This window comes from Neopelma chrysocephalum, unplaced genomic scaffold (assembly GCF_003984885.1).
Source record: "Neopelma chrysocephalum unplaced genomic scaffold, ASM398488v2 Primary Assembly neopelma1_84, whole genome shotgun sequence".
Taxonomy (NCBI): Eukaryota; Metazoa; Chordata; class Aves; order Passeriformes; family Pipridae; genus Neopelma; species Neopelma chrysocephalum.
The window spans coordinates 5,043,040-5,060,776 of record NW_020897746.1 but is presented as its reverse complement, the minus strand read 5'-3'; the positions used below and the strand labels follow the sequence as shown (position 1 = coordinate 5,060,776).

Here is a 17,737-nt window from a genome sequence, read left to right as displayed (position 1 = left end):
CAGTGCCTGCTGCTCCTCCACTGCCATCCCCTCCAGCAACTGCAGCTCCAGGGGCACTACAGGACCCCAGAGCCCCGGTAATGGCTCATTACTCCAGTTCAAACTGGAATTAAACCAGTCTCCTCTGAGGAATGGTCCCCAATGACTTTGGATCAAGTGGGTGCAGAACTGTGCAAATGTTTTGCCTTTATTGAGCAAATGATGCAGACGGACAAACCGACTCCCTTGGGAAGCAGGGAAAGCAGCTGCCTCTCAGAGGGAGGCAATTCCAGACCAGGGATCCCAGGTGAGGTGGTTGCTCCTCTACAGGGGCAGCCCCTTTGCCCCTCCAGAGGGCTTGGTGAGGTAGAAGGTGGCTGTGCCGCTGTACTTCTCCTAGGAGACAAGAGGAGCAGTCAGTGCTGGTGCTCTGGGGCTGGGCTGGGGGATTCCAGGGACAGGGAGAAAGGCCCTGCTGGTCAGCCCACCACCTGTCTGACCCTGTCACCACCACTCCAACAGCAGCCATGCCAGATGCTCTTTGGGAGAGCATCTTGTCCCAGCCAGTGCCTGGGGTCCCATGGTCCATCCACAGCCTGGGGCAGGGAGGATACCAACACACTCCTCAGCTGACCCTTCAGCAGCACCTTATGGACTGTTATCCATGATTTTTTCCACCCTCTTTTTGACCCTGATGATGCTTCATGGCCTCTGCAAACTCCCCCACCCCAGCCCTGTGCAGTGCTTCCTCAGCTCTGATCTGCTCCTAACTCATCCAGTGGTGCCTGGTTCTTATTTTGGAGGATTTGAGGGTCAGTTCCACACTCACTCCATCTACCCCCTTCACTGGTTTGTAACTCCTGGTCACGTTCCCTTGCTCCCAGCTTTGGCAGAGGCACAGACCTTCCTCTGCCCCATCTTTATACCATCAATTATTTACAAGGTGCACCATGATCTCACAGAGCAGCAAAATGAAGCTCTGCCTCCTTCACAGACCCCACATACTGACACCCCCATTTTGCTGGTGTTTTCAGCTACCAGTACACTCTGAGGTGCTGATTTAGAGAACGCTGGTGATGGCACTGAGATTGTTCTTGGGCTGTAACTCCCTCTGTTAAGCTCAGCATTGCCCAAGTTTAGCTCAGATCACTTTTCCCTAGATAAATTTGGCCTTCCTGAAGCTCACCCAGCACCTTTCCTCTCACTTCCTCAATGCAGTGAGACCCTTGGGCAGGGTTCTGTGATCAGCACGGTGCTGAACTGCCTGCAAGAGCTTAGTGGCACCAACAGACTTGGGCCTTTCATGGCCCTGGATGGGCTTCACCAACCCTAAGTGCCTCAGGAGCACCATGTCAACCACCAGGTCTTTCCAAGCTGTGCCCCTGAGTGTTCCCTTGGGATCTTTAAGTCAATCTCCTGCTACTTTGCTGCTGCATACCTGGATGTGTTGCTGGGCTCTCTCTGCAGCCTCAGCTTCCAGCAGTGTCACTGTGCAGCCTCCAAAGCCTCCCCCGGTCATCCTGCTGCCATAAACCCCATCGACTTCCAGAGCTGCTGCTACCAGCTCGTCCAGCTCAGGGCAGCTCACTTCATAATCATCCCTGCAGAGAGGAGACCCATGGTCAGCCCTGTCCTGCACACTGCCCATAAACACTGCACCATGAACAGCTGAAACCTGTGTCCTGGTGCAACCACTGCCGTAGCAAACTGCAGCGATGTCGGATGCTGCAGACACCAGTGCAGCTCTGCCTGTAAGTGCACGTATATGTGAGGAAGGCCATGAGCATCCTTGGTGCATCCTCACCTGAGGGAGTTGTGACTCTCCACCATCAGCCTCCCGAACATCCTGTAGTCCCTGTCCTGCAGTGCCTGTGCTGCCTGGGCTGTCCGTGCTATCTCGCCGATGACGTGCCTGGCGCGCCGATACACCTCCTCGCCCAGCCGGCTCCTGGCCGCTGTGGAGACACGTGTGTCCCTGCAGCAAAGCCACCCAGGGATGCTGCTGGAAGCAAGCACGGCTACATCCTGCAGCCATCCTGTGCCAGAGCTCCTCTAGGTGTGGCATGCTCCCATCCTGGAGCGTGCACCCAGCCACCTGTCCCTGGTGCTACCCCACGGTCTCAGCTGGTGCCACAGGGCATCGAGCTCCTGATGCCCCAAGAGGCTGCCAGAGCCAAGGGAGGGACTGTCCCCACCTTCCAGCTCGGCCATGGTGGCATCCCTCAGGCTGGCCTTGCCCAGTGCTGCTGCTGCCTCCTCGCAGTGCCGCCGGCGCGTGGGGTACTCGCTGCCCGTCAGCGTGTGCCGCACGTTGGAGTTGGTGATGAGCACGGCCAGCCTGGCATCGGTCAGTGGGACAGGGACAGTCTCCAGGGACCTGCAGCGAGAGCTCAGTGAGGGCCATGTGCCCTTCCCGCTCCAGCCCTCGGACACCTGTGTGAGGCCACGTGGCAGGCAGCTCCTGAACCACAGAGGCAAAGTCCAGGTGGTTTAGGATTTCGCTCGAGTATTTCTCTCCCTTCCCAATTATTAATTTCATAACAGTCCCTAACGAAAGTGGCAAAGGGAGAGGCAAGCAGGAGAAAGGTTGCAGGAGGAGGAATCAAGCCAAGGAGGAATTAAAAGGCAGGTAGACCCATGCCCATGATGAGATTTTGGGCTGGGTTCAGGGGTTGACCTTTCCCTGCACTCCTGCACTTATGTCATGGCCACAGGACCAGCTCATCCCCAGCTGCCCGAAGAGGTGGGCACAGCACCGTGAGCTCAGCGCTCGGCCCTGACCTGCAGTCGATGAGCAGAGCGTGGCCTTCCTTGCCCATCACGGATATGAACTGGTCCATGATCCCACAGGGCATCTCAGCAAACGTGTGCTCTGCTTTCTGGCACGCCAGCGCCTTGGCTACCAAATCACCATCATCTGTGCCAGAGTGGAGACACACAGGTTAGCAGCTCCAGGACCCTGGCCCCTTGCCTTGGAGCAGGGGGGGCCAACACGGAGGTAAAGGGTTGTTTTCCCACAGAATGGGGGTTTGCAGCTGCAGGTGCTTGCTCCTGCACCACTGCATGCCATCCATGCCAGTGTGGGTCCCCAGATCAGGCTGGACATGATAATTTAACACTGGGGTCTCAGATCTGTCAATTTTTGGGGACATCACGGTGGGGAGTTGCTCCAAGGGGAACATCCTCTCATGCCCCTGGCCTGTCCAAGGGGTGGTCCATGGATTTTAGAGGTCTGGGCAGCTCAGGCTGGATGAGCCAGAGGAAACACACAGTCAGAGCAGTGCCCGCTCTGGCTGCAGTGGGGAGTTGTGACCCACTCCACAGCAGCGTTTCCCCAAGGGCTGTGGGATCTTGCTAAGGGCACCCCCCTCATCCCAGCTCCCACCTGGAGACACCAGGGGTCAGGACTGGCTGCTGCCTTACCAGGGCAGAGCTGCTGGAGGAAGGTGTAAGTAGCCACCTCCAGAGCGGCCGAGCTGGAGAGGCCCCCGCCCAGGGGGATGTCACTGGCGACCACGGCGCTGAACCCCGGCACGGCACCACCTGTGGGAAGAGAAGGGAGGAGGGGGGCTGTGAGACCCTGCAGGGCTGGGGGTGCCCCACAGCTCATGGGGAACAAGAGTAAGGAGCCCCTGCCCAACATCCCACTTTAAACCACTGGGTGACCCACGGCAGTGTGACCCAGGTACCTGCTCCCAAACACAGGGGGCTTTGCAGCTGAGAGCATCTCTGCTGGAGCCTGGTCCCGGCAGAGCTGCAGGTTTGCAACAGTGCTGGAAGAGCCCCTGGAGCGCACCCAGAACAGGGTGCTGAACATCAGCCCCTGCAAGGGGGTCTCTGACCCACCCCTCAGCCTGGGTCTTACCCCGGTAGTGCTGGATGACACCCTTGACGTAGTTGGCCCAGCGAGGCCGCCCCGGGCTCAGGGAGCTGCCGTGGTGGGGAGCTGGGAACTGCACCCTGTGGGGCTCGTCCGCCTCCGCCGAGGTGGTGAGGATGGAGATGGTCCCGTCCTGCGTGGGGGATCCCACCAGCACCGTCCCCAGCTGCAGAGCCTGGGGGTGGGGAAGGTGGGCTCAGACCCCTTGACATCCCTTGGAGTATCCCCATGGGTGACAGGGGACAGTGGTGGCTGTTTCAACTCACAGCTGGAGCACCCAACACATGTTCCTCTTAACTCTGCCTCCACAGAGCCCCCAGTGCACAGAATTAAACTTTCTGGCTATTTATTGCCACACAGGAACAGTCTTCCTGCTGAATGTTGTGATGGACCCCCCCAGCTCAGTGCCAGGGTGCTGGTTGTCAGGCTCTGGGGGAGTGGTAACCACTACAACCATGGGAGAGGCTTCAGGAAGTTTTCTTGCCTGCCAGGGAATTCAGCTGACCTGCTCCCACGCTCTTCGGCCTCACAATAATTAGCTGTATGTTTGATTTAGGACTGAGCCAAAGGGAGCTCGAAGGAGCTCGGAAAGAGCAGGAAGCTCCTGCTGCTCCGAACCACCTCCACCACCAAAACATCGCTCTCCGTGAACAGGAAATTGTTTGACAGGGTTGCAGAAAAGAGGTGGTTGGGAAGGGGGAAATCACATTCCCCCTGTAGTGAGTGAGGAGCTGCTCTGCGGAGCCCCTGGTGCTCCGGATCCTGCTGCGAGCTCCGGACTCGGCGGGGGGATCCCGCAGGGTCCTCGATTGAGGGACACATCCCCGAGGTAGGGGACATCCTGGGGCGAGGTACCCCCCGTGGGCTCTCAGAGGGGACCCGGAAGGGTGACATGGCGGGATGCCGGGGCCGGGGATCCCAGGCTCTTACCATGGGCAGCACGAAGCCGCCGTTATAGTCGGTGTGCTCGCCGATGAGGTTGACCCGGCCGGGGGCCCACGCCGCCAGCACCGCCGGCCCCCCGAAAGCCGCTTCGTGCGCCCGGCGGGCAGCTGCCAGCAGCGGGGACGGACCGGGACCCACCGGCTCTGCCATGGCCGCACCGCACCGCCCACGACCGTCCCGCACCTCCCCCGGGTTCCGCACCGCCCCCGGGATCCGCACCGCCTCCGAGATCCGCACCGCCCCCGGATCCCGCACCGCTCCGGGATCCCGCACTGCTCCGGAATCCGCACCGCCCCCCGGGTCCCCGCCCCCCCCCTCCCGAGCCTTGTACCGCCCCCGGGTCCCGCACCGCCCCTGAGCGCCCCGCACCCTTCCCAGGGTTCTGGGAAAGGCTGGTCGTGCGTGGGCAGCCCTATGGGCAAGGCGAGAGCTGGCCCGTACACACCCCGTGTGTACCTACGGCGGGGCCAGCGCCGGGGCTTTTTAACACATATATCCAAATCCGTATCGCAGAGCCTGTCCTAATGTATGTACAGATAAATATGTGTCTGTTTGCACGGGTGCCTCTCTTATATATGCGGCTTCTGCCGATACAACGTATGTAACATATATATGTATCGATAGATATCTGTGTCACTGTCCGTGTTATCCCTGTACACGTCACCGTCTGTGCTTTTGCTGTATGCACAGGTACACACACCTGTGTGTGAGGTTCCCCCCCCGGGCCGCTCCCGGGGCGGGGCCCGTTACCGGTTCCCGTCCAGCCGCCGCCGCGGGACCGCTCGGCCCGGGGGGACGAGTCCATGGCCGGGAAGGAGCCGCTGCTGAGCGCCCTTAAAGGTGAGCGTGGGCCCCTCGGGGCTGTTCCTGCCTCTTCCAGCAGCGCTGTCCAGGGACCGGCCCTTGGCCGCGCACCGGTACCGGTCTGACCGGACAGATGGCGGGGCCGGGCTGGAGCTCCCCGGGCCGAGCAGGGGCTCCCTGGACCAGGGACTTTGAGGAAGTTTACCCGAGTTCCTGCCCGGTGTGGCAGCCGCAGCCGGGGAGGGTCGAGCCCTGCCGGGGTGTTGGGCACCCCCCTACCACCAGCCACACCCCGGGGCCCTGCAGAGCTGCTCCTGTGGGTGCCCCCCTGCCCTTCCCCCGGCTGGGGCACCCACGGGTGCTGCCTTTTCCCTCACTGAAGGTGCGGTGCTGCAGCTGCGGGAGGTCGGGGGGCCCTGCACGGACACCTCGCCGCACCTCGTGTCCCTGTGCCAGCGGCTGGAGAGCATCCTGCGCAAGGGGCTCCGGCGTGAGTGACCCTTCGTGCCCGGGAGGGGGGTGGCAGCGCCCCGGGGCCCGCGGCGAGGGGCCTCGCGTTCCCTTTCTCCCGCAGAACCGGCTTGGGGCTTCCGGAGACGGGATTACTGGCACTGGCTGGAGCAGCTTCCCGCGGGGACCAGCGGCAGGTGAGCGTCCCCGAGCAGGGCTGGGATGGAAACCTGAGCTGTGGGGGTGTCTGTTGTGACATACTCATCCCAAAGAGCCCCGGTGCAGGGAGGATGCTCCCAGGCGCTGCCAAAGGTGCTTCCCCTCTCCCCGAACAGGCCGACCCCTCTCTCCATGAGCATCCAGAGAGCCGGGGGCTGTGAGCGGACACGGACGGCCCAGGGCCGCGGGCGGTACTTCCTGCGCTTGGCCCTGCAAGGGAAGGTGCTGGCGGTGGCCGTGAGGGAGCTGGCACAGAACCCCGGACTCCTGGAGGTGCAGCACGTGGTGCAGTGAAACGGGCCCACATGGGCAGTGAAATGGCAGAGTAACGGTGGCGTTTCACTGTGTTTCAGTTTTATGATCCAGAGAGCTCCATCCTCGGCAGTGAAGGTCTCCGGGGTAAGGTGGTGGCGCATCCGAGGTGGGACGTAACCTGTGTTATGGCAGTGCACTGCTGCAGGGGAGGGGGAATAGTCCACTGTGATTTTTCTACTCCAAATTTAGTGCTGGAATCTAAATATGCTGCTGCAGCAATGGAAAAAGAGGTGTAAATATTTAAACAGGGTTTGAATCTGTCTCGGGTTGGCTTTAGTGTCATGGGATAGGGAAATGGCTCCTGAAGGGTCTTCCAGTGTTATTCCTTCATATGTTTAAGCAGACCTAGTGGTCTGGCTCGAGGGGAGCCCATGGCTGAGGGGTCGCACAGGAGTTTTAAATGGCTGTATTGCCTTGACAGGCTGCAGCACTCCATCCATCTGCAGCTGTGCTCCTTGAGGGGGCCAGGCCAGGGTGGAAGCCTTTAATCTTTTGATTATGATAAATAACCCCGTGTTAAACCTGTACATCGATGGTTTATAAATCACCCGTGCTGCTGGTGCACGAGCAGATTGTAGACCCAGCAGAGTGATTGCAAGGCTTGTGCAGGAGAGCTTGGGCAGCTTTGCTTTGCTTCTAGGGCGAGAAATGGAGACAGAGTCACTCATCAGCAGCGTTTGCTGCAAGCCTTGGTCTGAATTTGGGCAAAACAGGTGCCAAGCCACACCTGTGCCGGCAGTGGGAGCCTGGGATGAGCCTCCAGCAGCAGCCTGGGTGCTGCGGTGCTGGGATGCTCTCAAGGCCTCACTCCCAGGGCTCATTAGTTACACGGAAAACAGCTTTATTCTGTCCTCTGCCACGTCCCTGTGAGGCTGTGGCTGCCAGAAACCCTGCAGTGACACTGCTTCTCCGTCCCCATCCCTCTGCAGAGCCTTTCCTCTCGCTGCTGCTGGTGCTGACAGAGATGGATTTCTCCCTGGACCTGCAGGTGTGGTGATGAATCAGGGGGGTGGTGGCTCCCAATGCAGGGCCCTGACCCCTTCCTGGCCGGGACTGATGGCACTGGCACTCCTTTGTTTACAGAATTGCAGCTTCTTGGACGAGAGCTGGCTGCTGCCGGTAAGGACTCATTGCTCGTCCTCCCGCCACCTGGCCCTTGCTGAGACATCAAATGAGGGAGATAAGGAATGATTTGGTGGGGAGGGACTGCCACGCACCTGGGGTGAATTGGCTCAGGTTCACCAGCATGAGCAGAGCCGCCTCTGCTACCAAGGTGGGATCCTGCCAGGTGCCTGGGCTGTCACCAGGAGCACATCCCAGCATTCCTGGGAGTAAAACCAAGCAAGAGTAGTACCCAGGCCTAAATTGCTGCCGTAAGTGAAGTCTTCCCGTGCTCCCTTCCCTGATTTCTTGCCCAAAAAATCCCCATTTCCCTGGGCTGACACAGATTACGCGTCAGTTTTGCTCTTGGTTTGCTCGGTGAAACATCAGTGTGTTACTGAGAACAGCGGGGATGCCTTTATGTCTTTTAAAGATGAAGAGCATCCCTCCACTGCCCTTTTAACCCAAAAGAATCCCCAGAAAGCTCAAGGCGGCTTTGGGGGTGCTCACGGTGTGCTTTGAGCTGTGGTGCTGCTGCAGAGCCGGGGATCCTGCTGGGTTTTGGATGTTTCTGTCAGCAAGTGCCCCCGGCCGAGCTGGCCGTGTTTCGTGTCCCTGGCTAATGCGATGTGACAGTAAGTGCTGCTGCAAACAGCAGCGGCTTTGGGGAGGGGCGGCCACACTCCCCTGGCTGCGTGGGGACATGTGGGGTGAGGGAGGAGGGCTCTTGGCTAAGGCTTCACCTGCTGCTTTGCCCTCCCATCCGTGGAGCAGCTTTGTCCCTTCAGGGTCTGGGCACAGCCGAGTGCTGAAAGAGGGCAGGGACAAGCAGCCACTGATGGTCCCAGCTCAGCCTGGGCACTGTGGCCAGTCTCTTCCTGGGCTCCCAAAACCCTGGTTTGGCATCAGTGCCAGAAATGATCCAGGGCATGGGGTCCCAATTCTCCCTCTTGTCCTGGTCATGCTCCTTGGATGTCCCATGGCCATTGCCAAGGCCACTGTCACTGGCCACTCTCTTCCAGGTGTGCAGCACTTACGAGACAGTCCCATGCCGAGCGCTGGGGATGGTGCTCAGGTAGGAGCCCTTGATCCTCCTCTCCACTCTCCAGAGGGATCTGGTCACCACAGCACTCAACCCCTCCCCCAAAAGGGAGATAAACACCCTGTGAGGGTCTCACCGGTACCTGCTGTCCATGAAGTGGCTTTTACCTGCTTCTTTGCATGGGTGAAATGTCATGGATGGTACAAAAGGGCTGGGGGAGCCAGGCAGGGTCCCTCGGGCTGAGCCGGGGCTCGGCCACACTTCCAGGTATGTGGAGGGCCGAGTCTTTGTCACCAAGGTGCTCCCTGAGAGCCAGGCGGAGGTGGACGAGGTGGTGCTGGCCGGCGACATCCTGGATGAGATCAACGGCTGCTCGCTGAGATACGCCCACAGCGGGCAGGTGGGTGGGCAGGGAGGGCCAGGGTGGCTCCCCCTCCTCTGCCCCCCATCCTACCCTTTGCTTCCCCTCTCTCCCTCCAGGCTGGGGACATCCTGCAGAAGCTGAAGGGGCAGCCGCTCATCTTCCGCCTGCTCCGGTGGCGGTGGCACGATGGGCAGGTCTATGAGCCACTGCTGCCCTACCTGAAGGTCCTGAAGGAGAAGGAGCCCCACTTCCAGCTCCAGCACAGCCCCCGGCACAGGGGCGAGGGGGAGCCACGGCAGCTGCGGGGGGGCAGGTGGGTCTGGTGCCATGGGGAGCCCCCAGGCTGGGCTGGGGGTCCTGCCAGCGGGGTATCCCTGTGCCCACACTATCCCTGATCTCTGCTCAAGGCTGGGGGGCCAAAGCTGCCCCCGTGGCCTTGGGGTGGTGGGGGGCTGGGAGCATCTTCCCCTGCAAAGAACAGCAGGAGGGATGTGTGGTGTTCCTCACCTGAGCCCTTTTCTCCCCAGGCTGCTCTACAACCTGCAGTACCTGGGCCAGACCAGCATTGGGACGGTGAGGCTGTGGGGCACAGAAAGATGCCATGGGGTGAATTGTCTCTTCTGGGTTTTTTTTCATGAGCCCATGGGTTATTCCCTCCTTCCCATTGCGTTCCAGTATGGTGGCAAAGAGGTGCTGGAGCAGGCCATCCCTGCAGTGCTGGAGGGGCACTTGGCAGTACAGGTGAGTGATGGGGGTGGGGACATCCTGGGAAGGGCTCTGTGAGAGAATGCAGGGAAATGGGGTCTCTGCCATGGATATTATTTTTCCTGCCAGCTCCAGGTTTGCTTGGCCTGGCTGAATATTTGCTACCCTGCCACCCTTGTGGGTTTTTTGCAGGTCAGAAGCATCTCTGCAGCCAGGATAGGAAAGGGCATTAAGGAAAAAACATACAAGCACCTGTGGGAAAGCACTTGGAAAACTGTGGGGAGGCTAAGCCTGGTTCCAGGGGTGCTTTAGGGCTCAGGTCACTTTGCTGGAGCCTTTGGTGGGTTATCTGTGAAAAGATGGAAGTAGGAGAGCACTGGGTGTTAAAAAAAGGCAGCACAGGGAAAACATCTTGAAACAGCTGAGCTTGACTGTGCTTCATCACCTCTGCATTTGGATAATCTCTGTGGGTGAGTGTCTTATCAAAAACAGAGCTCAGGGCTGTGCCCGTCGGGGCTTCTTCCCCCTCACCCCCCCCTTCAGGAGGTTTTATTTGATGTGAAGGAGGCAGAAGTCCTGGTGCAGGAGAAAGCATCTTCCAAGGTAAGCAGGCGACACCCAAGCTCTGTGTGAGCCCCAAGGATGCTGATGTGGCAGTGTGGGGTCCTGGGGCCAGTTTAAACCAGGAATGGGGCTGGCAGGGACTGCCCTCAGCCCCCAGCCTCATCCCCCTGCTGTGCCCTGCACAGCTCCTGTGCCGCCATCCCTACCCCACCATCTCCTGCGTGGGACGCTGCACGTGGAGCAGCAGGATATTCGCCTTCTGTGTGGCGTGAGTGCTGCCTGTGGGCCCTGGCAGGGGGGTACGGAGGGATGTGGATCCTGGAAACCAAACAAGTGGGGTGCGGAGCAGCCGCGGGGTCCCCGGTGCGGTTGCAGGGCAGGGCTGGGCTCGGGGCCGCGCGCTCTGCTGGCTAATGGACGTGTTTCCATTTTTAGCTCTTCCCCGGAGAGCCCTGACGGGAGCACGTTTGACTGCCTGGTGTTTGCATCGAGTTCTGAGCAAGAATGCGAGGAAATCGTCGGGAGAATCGGTAAGGGAAGGTTGGTGCCTTCAGATACTGTCGCAGCAAGACCCTGGAATACCAGGAATTGCTGGTTTCAGTCCACCACGTGCAGGATCTGACTTAATTCTTTTTGTTGAGGTTACTAAGATGAAGAGATACTGTGATAGTCTTTTTTTTTAATTTTTTTTTTTAAAGGACCGCTAGACAATGATTTTATTTTAAGAAACAGCTTCTAGTCATACCCAGATGGTTCATTGTTTCCACCAAGAACTTGGATGAAATATTGTTTTCGAGGGATGTTATTTTAAACATACTTTTCCTGCAGGAGCCCAGCCTGCTACTGCAGTTCAGCACCAAACCAAGCATTCATAAATCCCGTCGCTTGGAATTTTTTTTCATTTGGCCTACATGCGAGCTGCGTGGTGCTTCCTGAATTCCATGGGCTACTGAGGATCCTCAGATTTCCCTTGGGGAAATTGTCCGTGGGGACATCCCTGCCAGCTGTCCCCTCACCAGACTGTGCCCCCAAAGACCTGCCCAGGGGATTGACCTGAGATCACCAAGCCTCATCTAAAGTTTGAGCTGGTGCTTAACTTTGATTCAAAGCAGTTAAGTTTACAATTTAGATGCAAAGGAATCTTTTTCCCTACAGGTCTAGCAATTAGAAAAATACTTGTTTAAAACCTTACCTTGGATCATTTTAGAACTGGTTTTTAGTAGGTTAATGCTGTTAACCAGGGCCTGGGTTTGCTTGGAGTGGTGTAGGACAGGGAGGTGAGGGGGAAGTTATGTAGGAGTGCGTGGTAAGGAGTGTCTGTTCCTCCAGCTGCAGGGTTTAAGCACACGGAGTGGTTTGTCTGAGGAGGGAGAACCTCATGACGAGGCACTGGTGTCCCAGCCTCCCTCAGCAGCACATGAGGGATGCAGGCCCTGGCTGCCAGAGCAGGATTTGGGATGGTTTTCACACCAGCATCACGCCATCCTGGTGGGACAATCACAGATGGCCACCACTGACTTACAGCAGACACTGGTAGGAACTGCTGCTGCTCTTCCCTCTCAAGTGCCACTGCTGCCACGGCACTTTAATTTCATTGGAATAAATCAAGCCAAGCTGGATCAACTGCTTCCCTGTGCTGCTGTTCCATGACAACTCCAGCCCTACTAGTGCAGCCTGTTCTGTGAGGGCCTCAGCATCCAATTCAAGTGTTAATTACCTGCTGTTCAGGTACAGTCTGAGCACTTTCCTCCACCACAGCCCAACCAGGTCTGGCTGCTGAGGAACCTGCCTGAGCTGAGCCCCAAGTGAAGGTTTGAGTATAATCCCACTCTCATCCAAAAATCTGGAAATGAGACTCTCTCAGAGCACCCACCCTTTGCTCAGCAGCCCATCTGCTGCCAGGGTGTATAATTAGCTGTTCCCCTCACACACCATCCCACTGTGATTATCCGGGACTGTCACGCAGCCCAATCCCACAGGAACTCTCACACCCCCCACCCTCCGCAGCGACAGTGATTGGGAACAAGCAGGTTGTTTTGCTTCAACTCCAAAATACACTTCCCTGCATCCACCAGAAAGGAGGAGAAAAAAACCTTTTAGTGCTGGAGTTGTGTTCGGATAAGCTTTAAAAGAGACTCCCAAAAAAAGCTGCTGCCAGCCTAGGCCAGTCCTCCTGGACCCCACAGCCGCTCTCACTGGCCCAACTCAATGATTCCAGCTACAGAAAAATCTCCAAAATCCTCCAAAAACGGCCAAAAATTCTCCATTCTGTTGCCAGACGAGGTTAACTTGCCACAGCAGCAGTCCAGGATTACAGGGATCTACTGCTGACCTCAGGAGCCAAGAGGAAGCTTCTTCCAGCCCATTCAAAGCAAATGACAAAAAGACTCCTCACATGTGAATGTAAAACATTTAATTTAAAAATGTTGACACTACAATATATAAAATAGCTATTATAAATGCACATAGTGTATTCTATAGCTGCCAGGTTTACGTTTTTAGGAAACTGTAAGTTACACTGTGGTTAAGACTTGTAGTTTCACCCTCTGAAGGAAGTCCACATTTGATCACAGTGATGCATGGTCAGACTAACAGCCCCAATTGTTAAACACTTGGATCAAGTCATAACCAGTTTTATTGCAAAAGGACCCTGTACACATTTATATCAATTCTAGTACCTTACAAGTTTAGCTACCCAACAAGTCATTAACATACAGAAACATGCATGAGAAGCAAGAAAGAACACCCATCCCTTCTGCATATTAGCAACTTGTCACTCCCGAGCCCGAGGCTCAACATCACTGAGGTTTATGTGAACAGTCACTTTTAGCATTCATCCTGAGTGAAAGATGGAATGACTTAAGTACAAATGCAACATATTATAAACAATTTCTTACAAAAAAAGTCACAAATTAAAACCAAAGTATTTTACAGAATTAACTACAAAACACCATAAAAACAGCCTTCACTTAAGCCCTCTCTCCCCGTATCCTGCGAGCCAACTGGATATCTTTGGGCATGATGGTGACTCTCTTGGCATGGATGGCACACAGGTTTGTGTCTTCAAACAGACCCACCAGATATGCCTCGCTGGCCTCCTGTTTCAAGAGCACAAGAAGAAATGTCGTTAGAACCCCTCAGCGCAGCTCCCCCAGCGCCGCGGCCCGGCCGGCCCTCAGCAGTACCTGCAGCGCACCGATGGCTGCACTCTGGAACCTCAAGTCCGTTTTAAAATCCTGGGCGATTTCCCTGACCAGCCGCTGGAACGGCAGCTTGCGGATCAGCAGCTCCGTGGATTTCTGGTAGCGACGAATCTCACGGAGCGCGACAGTCCCCGGCCTGGGGGGAGAAGGAGGGGGGGCGGGTGAGGCGGGGCCGGGGCTGCGGCAGCTGAGGCCGAGCCGCGGGCCTTACCTGTAGCGGTGAGGCTTCTTGACGCCGCCAGTAGAGGGGGCGCTTTTCCGGGCCGCCTTCGTGGCCAGCTGCTTGCGCGGCGCCTTCCCCCCGGTGGACTTGCGGGCGGTCTGCTTTGTACGGGCCATTTTTCCTCACTTACCTACGGGAGACACGCAACGCATGACACGGGGCCCGGCTGTCCCCATTCACCCCCCCGCCTCAAGGCCCGGCGACACAGCGGCCAATCCCCTCAAGCTCCAGATGCCGGCGAGCTGCCCCCCTTCCCTCGCGGCGGGCAGGCGGCCAGCGGCCTCCCCCGGGGACAGGGAGGAGGAGTCACGGTTACCCCACCGCCCCCGCCTCGCGGCCCGGCCGCTCCCCTCCCCGGGGGGAAGCGCGACTGAGTCACGGCCGCCTCCTCCTTCCTCCCGGGGCCGCCCCGGGAGAGGAGAGGGGGGTAGGGGGGAGCGGGTGGGGGGATGGGAACCGGCCGTGACTCAGGGCACGTAGGCAAGGCCCGCTCCGCCGGCCCCGCTCCGGGAGGAACGAAGGCCGCGGAAGCCTCGCAGCACTACCGCCCGCCTCGGGGACGCGCCCGCCGCCCGGCACTCACCGCTCGTAGGAGAAGGAAGCGCCGCTGTCCGGTAGCGCTGCGCGCCGAAGCCGCTGATGCCGGTGACTCAATCCGCTCCGCAGCCGCCGCGACGCTCACTGCGCCCTCCCCGCCGCGGGGACGCAGATTTTATATGGGGGGCGCGCGCGTGGCGTGGTGGCGTCACAATGCCCGGGAGCAACGCGCCGCGCCATTGGCCGGGACCCCCGCCGGCGCCGCTGCGTCACCTCACACAAAGGCCGTGCTCCGGTTCCCCCGCTCTGATTGGGCGCGCCGCTGGGCGCTGATTGGTTGTTAAAGTAGGCGCCCGATTGGGTGTTGCGAGGGGGGAAGGAGCCAATCGGCGGCGGGCGGTCGCTCTGCGCGCTGATTGGCCGAAACGGGGCAGGGTTTGGATCCTACCCTTTGTTGCGAAGCTCCACAATGGGAAGTCAATTGGAGCGGGGCGAGCGGCGGCCGCGCCGCGGGATCCTTCGGGCAGTCCCCGGCCGGGCCCGGCCGACCCCGCCGCCAGCCGCCCTCCCCCCGGCCGGACGTGCGGAACCGCCCGGCGGGGGCTGCGAGTGGCCGCGGGGTCCTCCCCGCCTCCGCCCGCGCTCCCCCGGGAGCCGCCGGTGGTGCGGCCGCTCGACCCCCGCGCTCGGGGGTGTCGGTGGGAAGCCCCTGGCAGGGGGCGGGGGTCTGGCGGCGCCTCCGGTGTTTCTAGCCTGGGTTTGTCATTCCAGCAGCCAGGGAAGGGTTGTCACGGGACTTGAGTTCAGCATTGCTGGGCTGTGACCCCCCCCCTCCAGAGTCAGAGCCTGACCCCTGGCCCTGAGAAAGGAACGTCTGGGGGTTGGGGCTGGGCCTCTCTGAGCCTCAGTTCCCTAAATCCCACTGACTCTGGGGGTCGTCCCCATCCCTAATGCAAATCACTAAGTTTCCTTGCAAGTAGGGAACCAGAATCCATGTTCCCTGTTGGTACCATCTTAGCATTTATCTGCCTAAGATAAATAGCAATTCAATGGAAAAAATAATTGTCTTTTGCGGCAAATTGCTACCTTAAGTTCGACCTTGATTTATATCACTATTTTGCTGTATTTGTAGAGGCTCTGGAGGCAGGTCCCTGCCCCCCACGGGAAGGGTTCCAGGATCAGGAAGAACAGGTCCCAAATGCCCCGCAGTCGTAGCATGTAGAGAACATACATGGAACACAAACAGACGCTCCCAAAGGTGTCTGTGAGCTTCCCAAACTGGAGCACAGCTGGAATCACCCAGGTTTTCCATCCTCAGGCTCTGGGGTCAGCGCCGGCGTGGTGGGCAGAGCTGGGATTGCTGGGAAAACGTGTTGGGAATGTGTTGGGAGCGTGTCCTGCTCCTCCACCCGCTCGGTCGCTCGGGCAAACACACCAATATGGTGCGACAGGACCACCACGTGAGCTCAGGCTGTCGTCTCCCACCCATCTCCTCCTGTCCTCATTTTCCAGGTTAATTTTCTCTCTCCTAAAGGGAAAAGGTTAATTATTTATCAAGACACAAAAAGCTGCATACCCACAGAATGGCTTGGGAGGCTGTGGGTAAACGCTGCGTTGGTTTGGAAAATGAAAAGTGGAGGATTTCCCTTTCATCTGGGTTGTTTCACGCTTAGGAAGAAGAAATTTAGGAACCGGTTCTGATGGTGACACCTCTTAATACTTTTAATTTGTTCCTTTTAAGAGCTCCCTGCACTGTCACTAATGCCAGGAGGCCGGGTGGAATGTTTGTTACTCCCAAGATGTTTCCTTTTCCATGTTTTCAGAGCAATGGCTGCTTAAACTTCTCATTTTGGATTAGATTTTTTGCCCTCCTGAAGCCTGGACAAAAGCCATGTGTCCTCTGGGATGGAACAGGTTGAGGGACAGGTGTGAACAGCAAAGCTGAGGAGAGCAAACCAGCACGTCCCAACTGTGGAACGAGGGAGAACTGGGAGAGGAAATGGCGTCAGCACCAGATTGTAGAGCAAACATCAGCTACAAGGGATCAGGAGCTTGTGGTTCCCAAATCCCTGTGGACAAAGTGCAGGCTGGTGGTGTTTTCAGTGTGATTCCTGGATAATTGAAGGGTTTTCCTGCAGGTTCGTGGCTGACAGTGATTCTGGGTCGGATGTGTGTGGAGATATACACACATATTGACTTTGGAAAAGTCCTGCTTGGCCAGGAGCTGTGTCATCACCGTGCTCCAGCCTCCCGTGGAGGGTGGTTGGATGAATAACAAGGTACTGATATCCTGTGACTTAATTCCTGCGAATGCCTGGGAATGAGCTACTAAACCACCCCAGCACAAGCCTGCCCGCAGCAGATGCTGAATCAGAGTAATTAAGAATTAAAAAAGGCAATTTCCCTCCCCAAACAGCCGCAGAGGCCTCAAAGTTTATTATTAACGTGTCCACCCCGCATGTGCTGGCACAAAAAAAGGTGTTTGCCCGATAAATCCCGTGTGCCCTTTCCCACAGCGCTGGAGATCCGGTGCCAGAAGCGGTCCTGTGTGGAGCCCAAGAGATCAAAGTCCTATTAAAAGAAACCCGTATCATTTCCTCTCCTGGGGGAGAAGTTAATTGGCGGGGGAAGCGCTGCTCCGCACGGGAATTTCGGCCGATTCCTTGGACACGGCTCCTTCAGGTGGGGTTTTTCCCCCCAGGGGGCCGCAGGTGTGATCTGCCACGACCCAGCAGCCAGGTGCCACTGGTGTCACCTGCTCCAAGGTAGGTTCTTGCTGGGCCTTCCTCCTCCTCCTCCTCGCAGTGCTGTTCCCAGGCGCTTCCTGCGCGGCGTTGTCCCGTGGGCGGGGAGGGCCGTGGAGGAGCGACGAGAGGATGCCAACACTAAAATAACCCTCCCCGCGTCCACGCTCGGCCCCTGAGGCAGAGGAAAAGGGGGGGGGGAGGAAGGAAGTGAGGCCGCCGGCCACAAATAACTCCGATCCACCCCCTCCCCGGCCCCCCGGCGCTGCCTCCCCCGCTGCCTGCAGGGGCCGGGCCGGGCGGGCTGGGCTACCCGGGGGGTTCGGTCCCGTCCCAGGGGCTGGGTGTCCCCCCAGGGCTCGCTGCAGCCCCCGGGGGTCGGTGTTGTTCCAGGAATTCGGGTCCCAGTGTCCCCCCCCCGCCCCCATCCCGCCCCACCACCGGGGGGCGCCCCAACACTCCGCCCCCGCCTCCCCGCCCCGCCTCGCACTACAAATCCCGCCTCGCCCCGCGCGGCAGGAAGCGCGGGGGCCGCGCCGCCGCGGGGCGCCCCTGGGAGTTGTAGTCCCGCCGGCCGGAAGCCGCCGGCCCGACGCGCCCCGCGCCGGCGGGCGGCGCGCGCGCGGCGGGACTACAAGTCCCACCCCGCCCCGCGCGCCCCG

The 17,737-nt window shown here is 58.6% G+C and overlaps 4 protein-coding genes across 4 annotated transcripts in view; 2 read left to right on the top strand and 2 right to left on the bottom strand.

Moving 5' to 3' along the window:
* Positions 1-157: 157 nt before the first annotated feature.
* GALK1 (galactokinase 1) lies at positions 158-4,959 on the bottom strand. Its single transcript, XM_027691661.1, has 8 exons — positions 4,790-4,959; positions 3,845-4,034; positions 3,403-3,522; positions 2,761-2,896; positions 2,175-2,356; positions 1,784-1,934; positions 1,418-1,580; positions 158-375 (listed from the first exon to the last, which is right to left on the bottom strand). The coding sequence occupies exons 1-8, from the start codon at positions 4,952-4,954 to the stop codon at positions 304-306; spliced, it is 1,179 nt and encodes a 392-aa protein (XP_027547462.1). The 5' UTR covers positions 4,955-4,959; the 3' UTR covers positions 158-303.
* A 587-nt stretch (positions 4,960-5,546) lies between these two features.
* On the top strand, positions 5,547-11,991 carry LOC113971581. The gene is made up of 16 exons (XM_027691659.1): positions 5,547-5,644; positions 5,991-6,098; positions 6,183-6,255; positions 6,394-6,550; positions 6,631-6,676; positions 7,522-7,580; positions 7,676-7,711; positions 8,716-8,768; positions 9,003-9,135; positions 9,216-9,412; positions 9,627-9,672; positions 9,775-9,840; positions 10,348-10,407; positions 10,554-10,636; positions 10,804-10,898; positions 11,698-11,991. The coding sequence occupies exons 1-16, from the start codon at positions 5,608-5,610 to the stop codon at positions 11,730-11,732; spliced, it is 1,284 nt and encodes a 427-aa protein (XP_027547460.1). The 5' UTR covers positions 5,547-5,607; the 3' UTR covers positions 11,733-11,991.
* A 773-nt stretch (positions 11,992-12,764) lies between these two features.
* On the bottom strand, positions 12,765-14,509 carry LOC113971724 (histone H3.3). The gene is made up of 4 exons (XM_027691935.1): positions 14,378-14,509; positions 13,783-13,924; positions 13,554-13,707; positions 12,765-13,466 (listed from the first exon to the last, which is right to left on the bottom strand). Exons 2-4 carry the CDS (start codon positions 13,908-13,910, stop codon positions 13,338-13,340), a joined length of 411 nt encoding a protein of 136 aa, XP_027547736.1. The 5' UTR covers positions 13,911-13,924; positions 14,378-14,509; the 3' UTR covers positions 12,765-13,337.
* Positions 14,510-16,858: 2,349 nt separating this feature from the next.
* The window catches only part of UNK (unk zinc finger), a 51,512-nt gene continuing 50,633 nt past the window's right edge, over positions 16,859-17,737 (top strand). Inside the window, exon 1 of the mRNA XM_027691934.1 lies at positions 16,859-17,096. The gene's annotated coding sequence lies outside the window, so the exon portion shown is untranslated. The remainder of the gene's footprint in view (positions 17,097-17,737) is intronic.

What these genes read in the sequence shown, in the direction of transcription:
- GALK1 (XM_027691661.1), bottom strand. Translation starts at nt 4,954, where the DNA reads ATGGCAGAGCCGGTGGGTCCCGGTCCGTCCCCGCTGCTGGCAGCTGCC. An exon ending in GCTCTGCTCATCGACTGCAG is followed by an intron (nt 2,357 to 2,760) that starts GTCAGGGCCGAG and finishes CTCTCGCTGCAG; the next exon opens with GTCCCTGGAGACTGTCCCTG. An exon ending in GAGCCCAGCAACACATCCAG is followed by an intron (nt 376 to 1,417) that starts GTATGCAGCAGC and finishes CTTGTCTCCTAG; the next exon opens with GAGAAGTACAGCGGCACAGC.
- LOC113971581 (XM_027691659.1), top strand. Translation starts at nt 5,608, where the DNA reads ATGGCCGGGAAGGAGCCGCTGCTGAGCGCCCTTAAAG. An exon ending in GCGCTGGGGATGGTGCTCAG is followed by an intron (nt 8,769 to 9,002) that starts GTAGGAGCCCTT and finishes CCACACTTCCAG; the next exon opens with GTATGTGGAGGGCCGAGTCT. An exon ending in AGGAGAAAGCATCTTCCAAG is followed by an intron (nt 10,408 to 10,553) that starts GTAAGCAGGCGA and finishes TGCCCTGCACAG; the next exon opens with CTCCTGTGCCGCCATCCCTA.
- LOC113971724 (XM_027691935.1), bottom strand. Translation starts at nt 13,910, where the DNA reads ATGGCCCGTACAAAGCAGACCGCCCGCAAGTCCACCGGGGGGAAGGCG. An exon ending in AAGAAGCCTCACCGCTACAG is followed by an intron (nt 13,708 to 13,782) that starts GTAAGGCCCGCG and finishes TTCTCCCCCCAG; the next exon opens with GCCGGGGACTGTCGCGCTCC. An exon ending in CAGCCATCGGTGCGCTGCAG is followed by an intron (nt 13,467 to 13,553) that starts GTACTGCTGAGG and finishes CTCTTGAAACAG; the next exon opens with GAGGCCAGCGAGGCATATCT.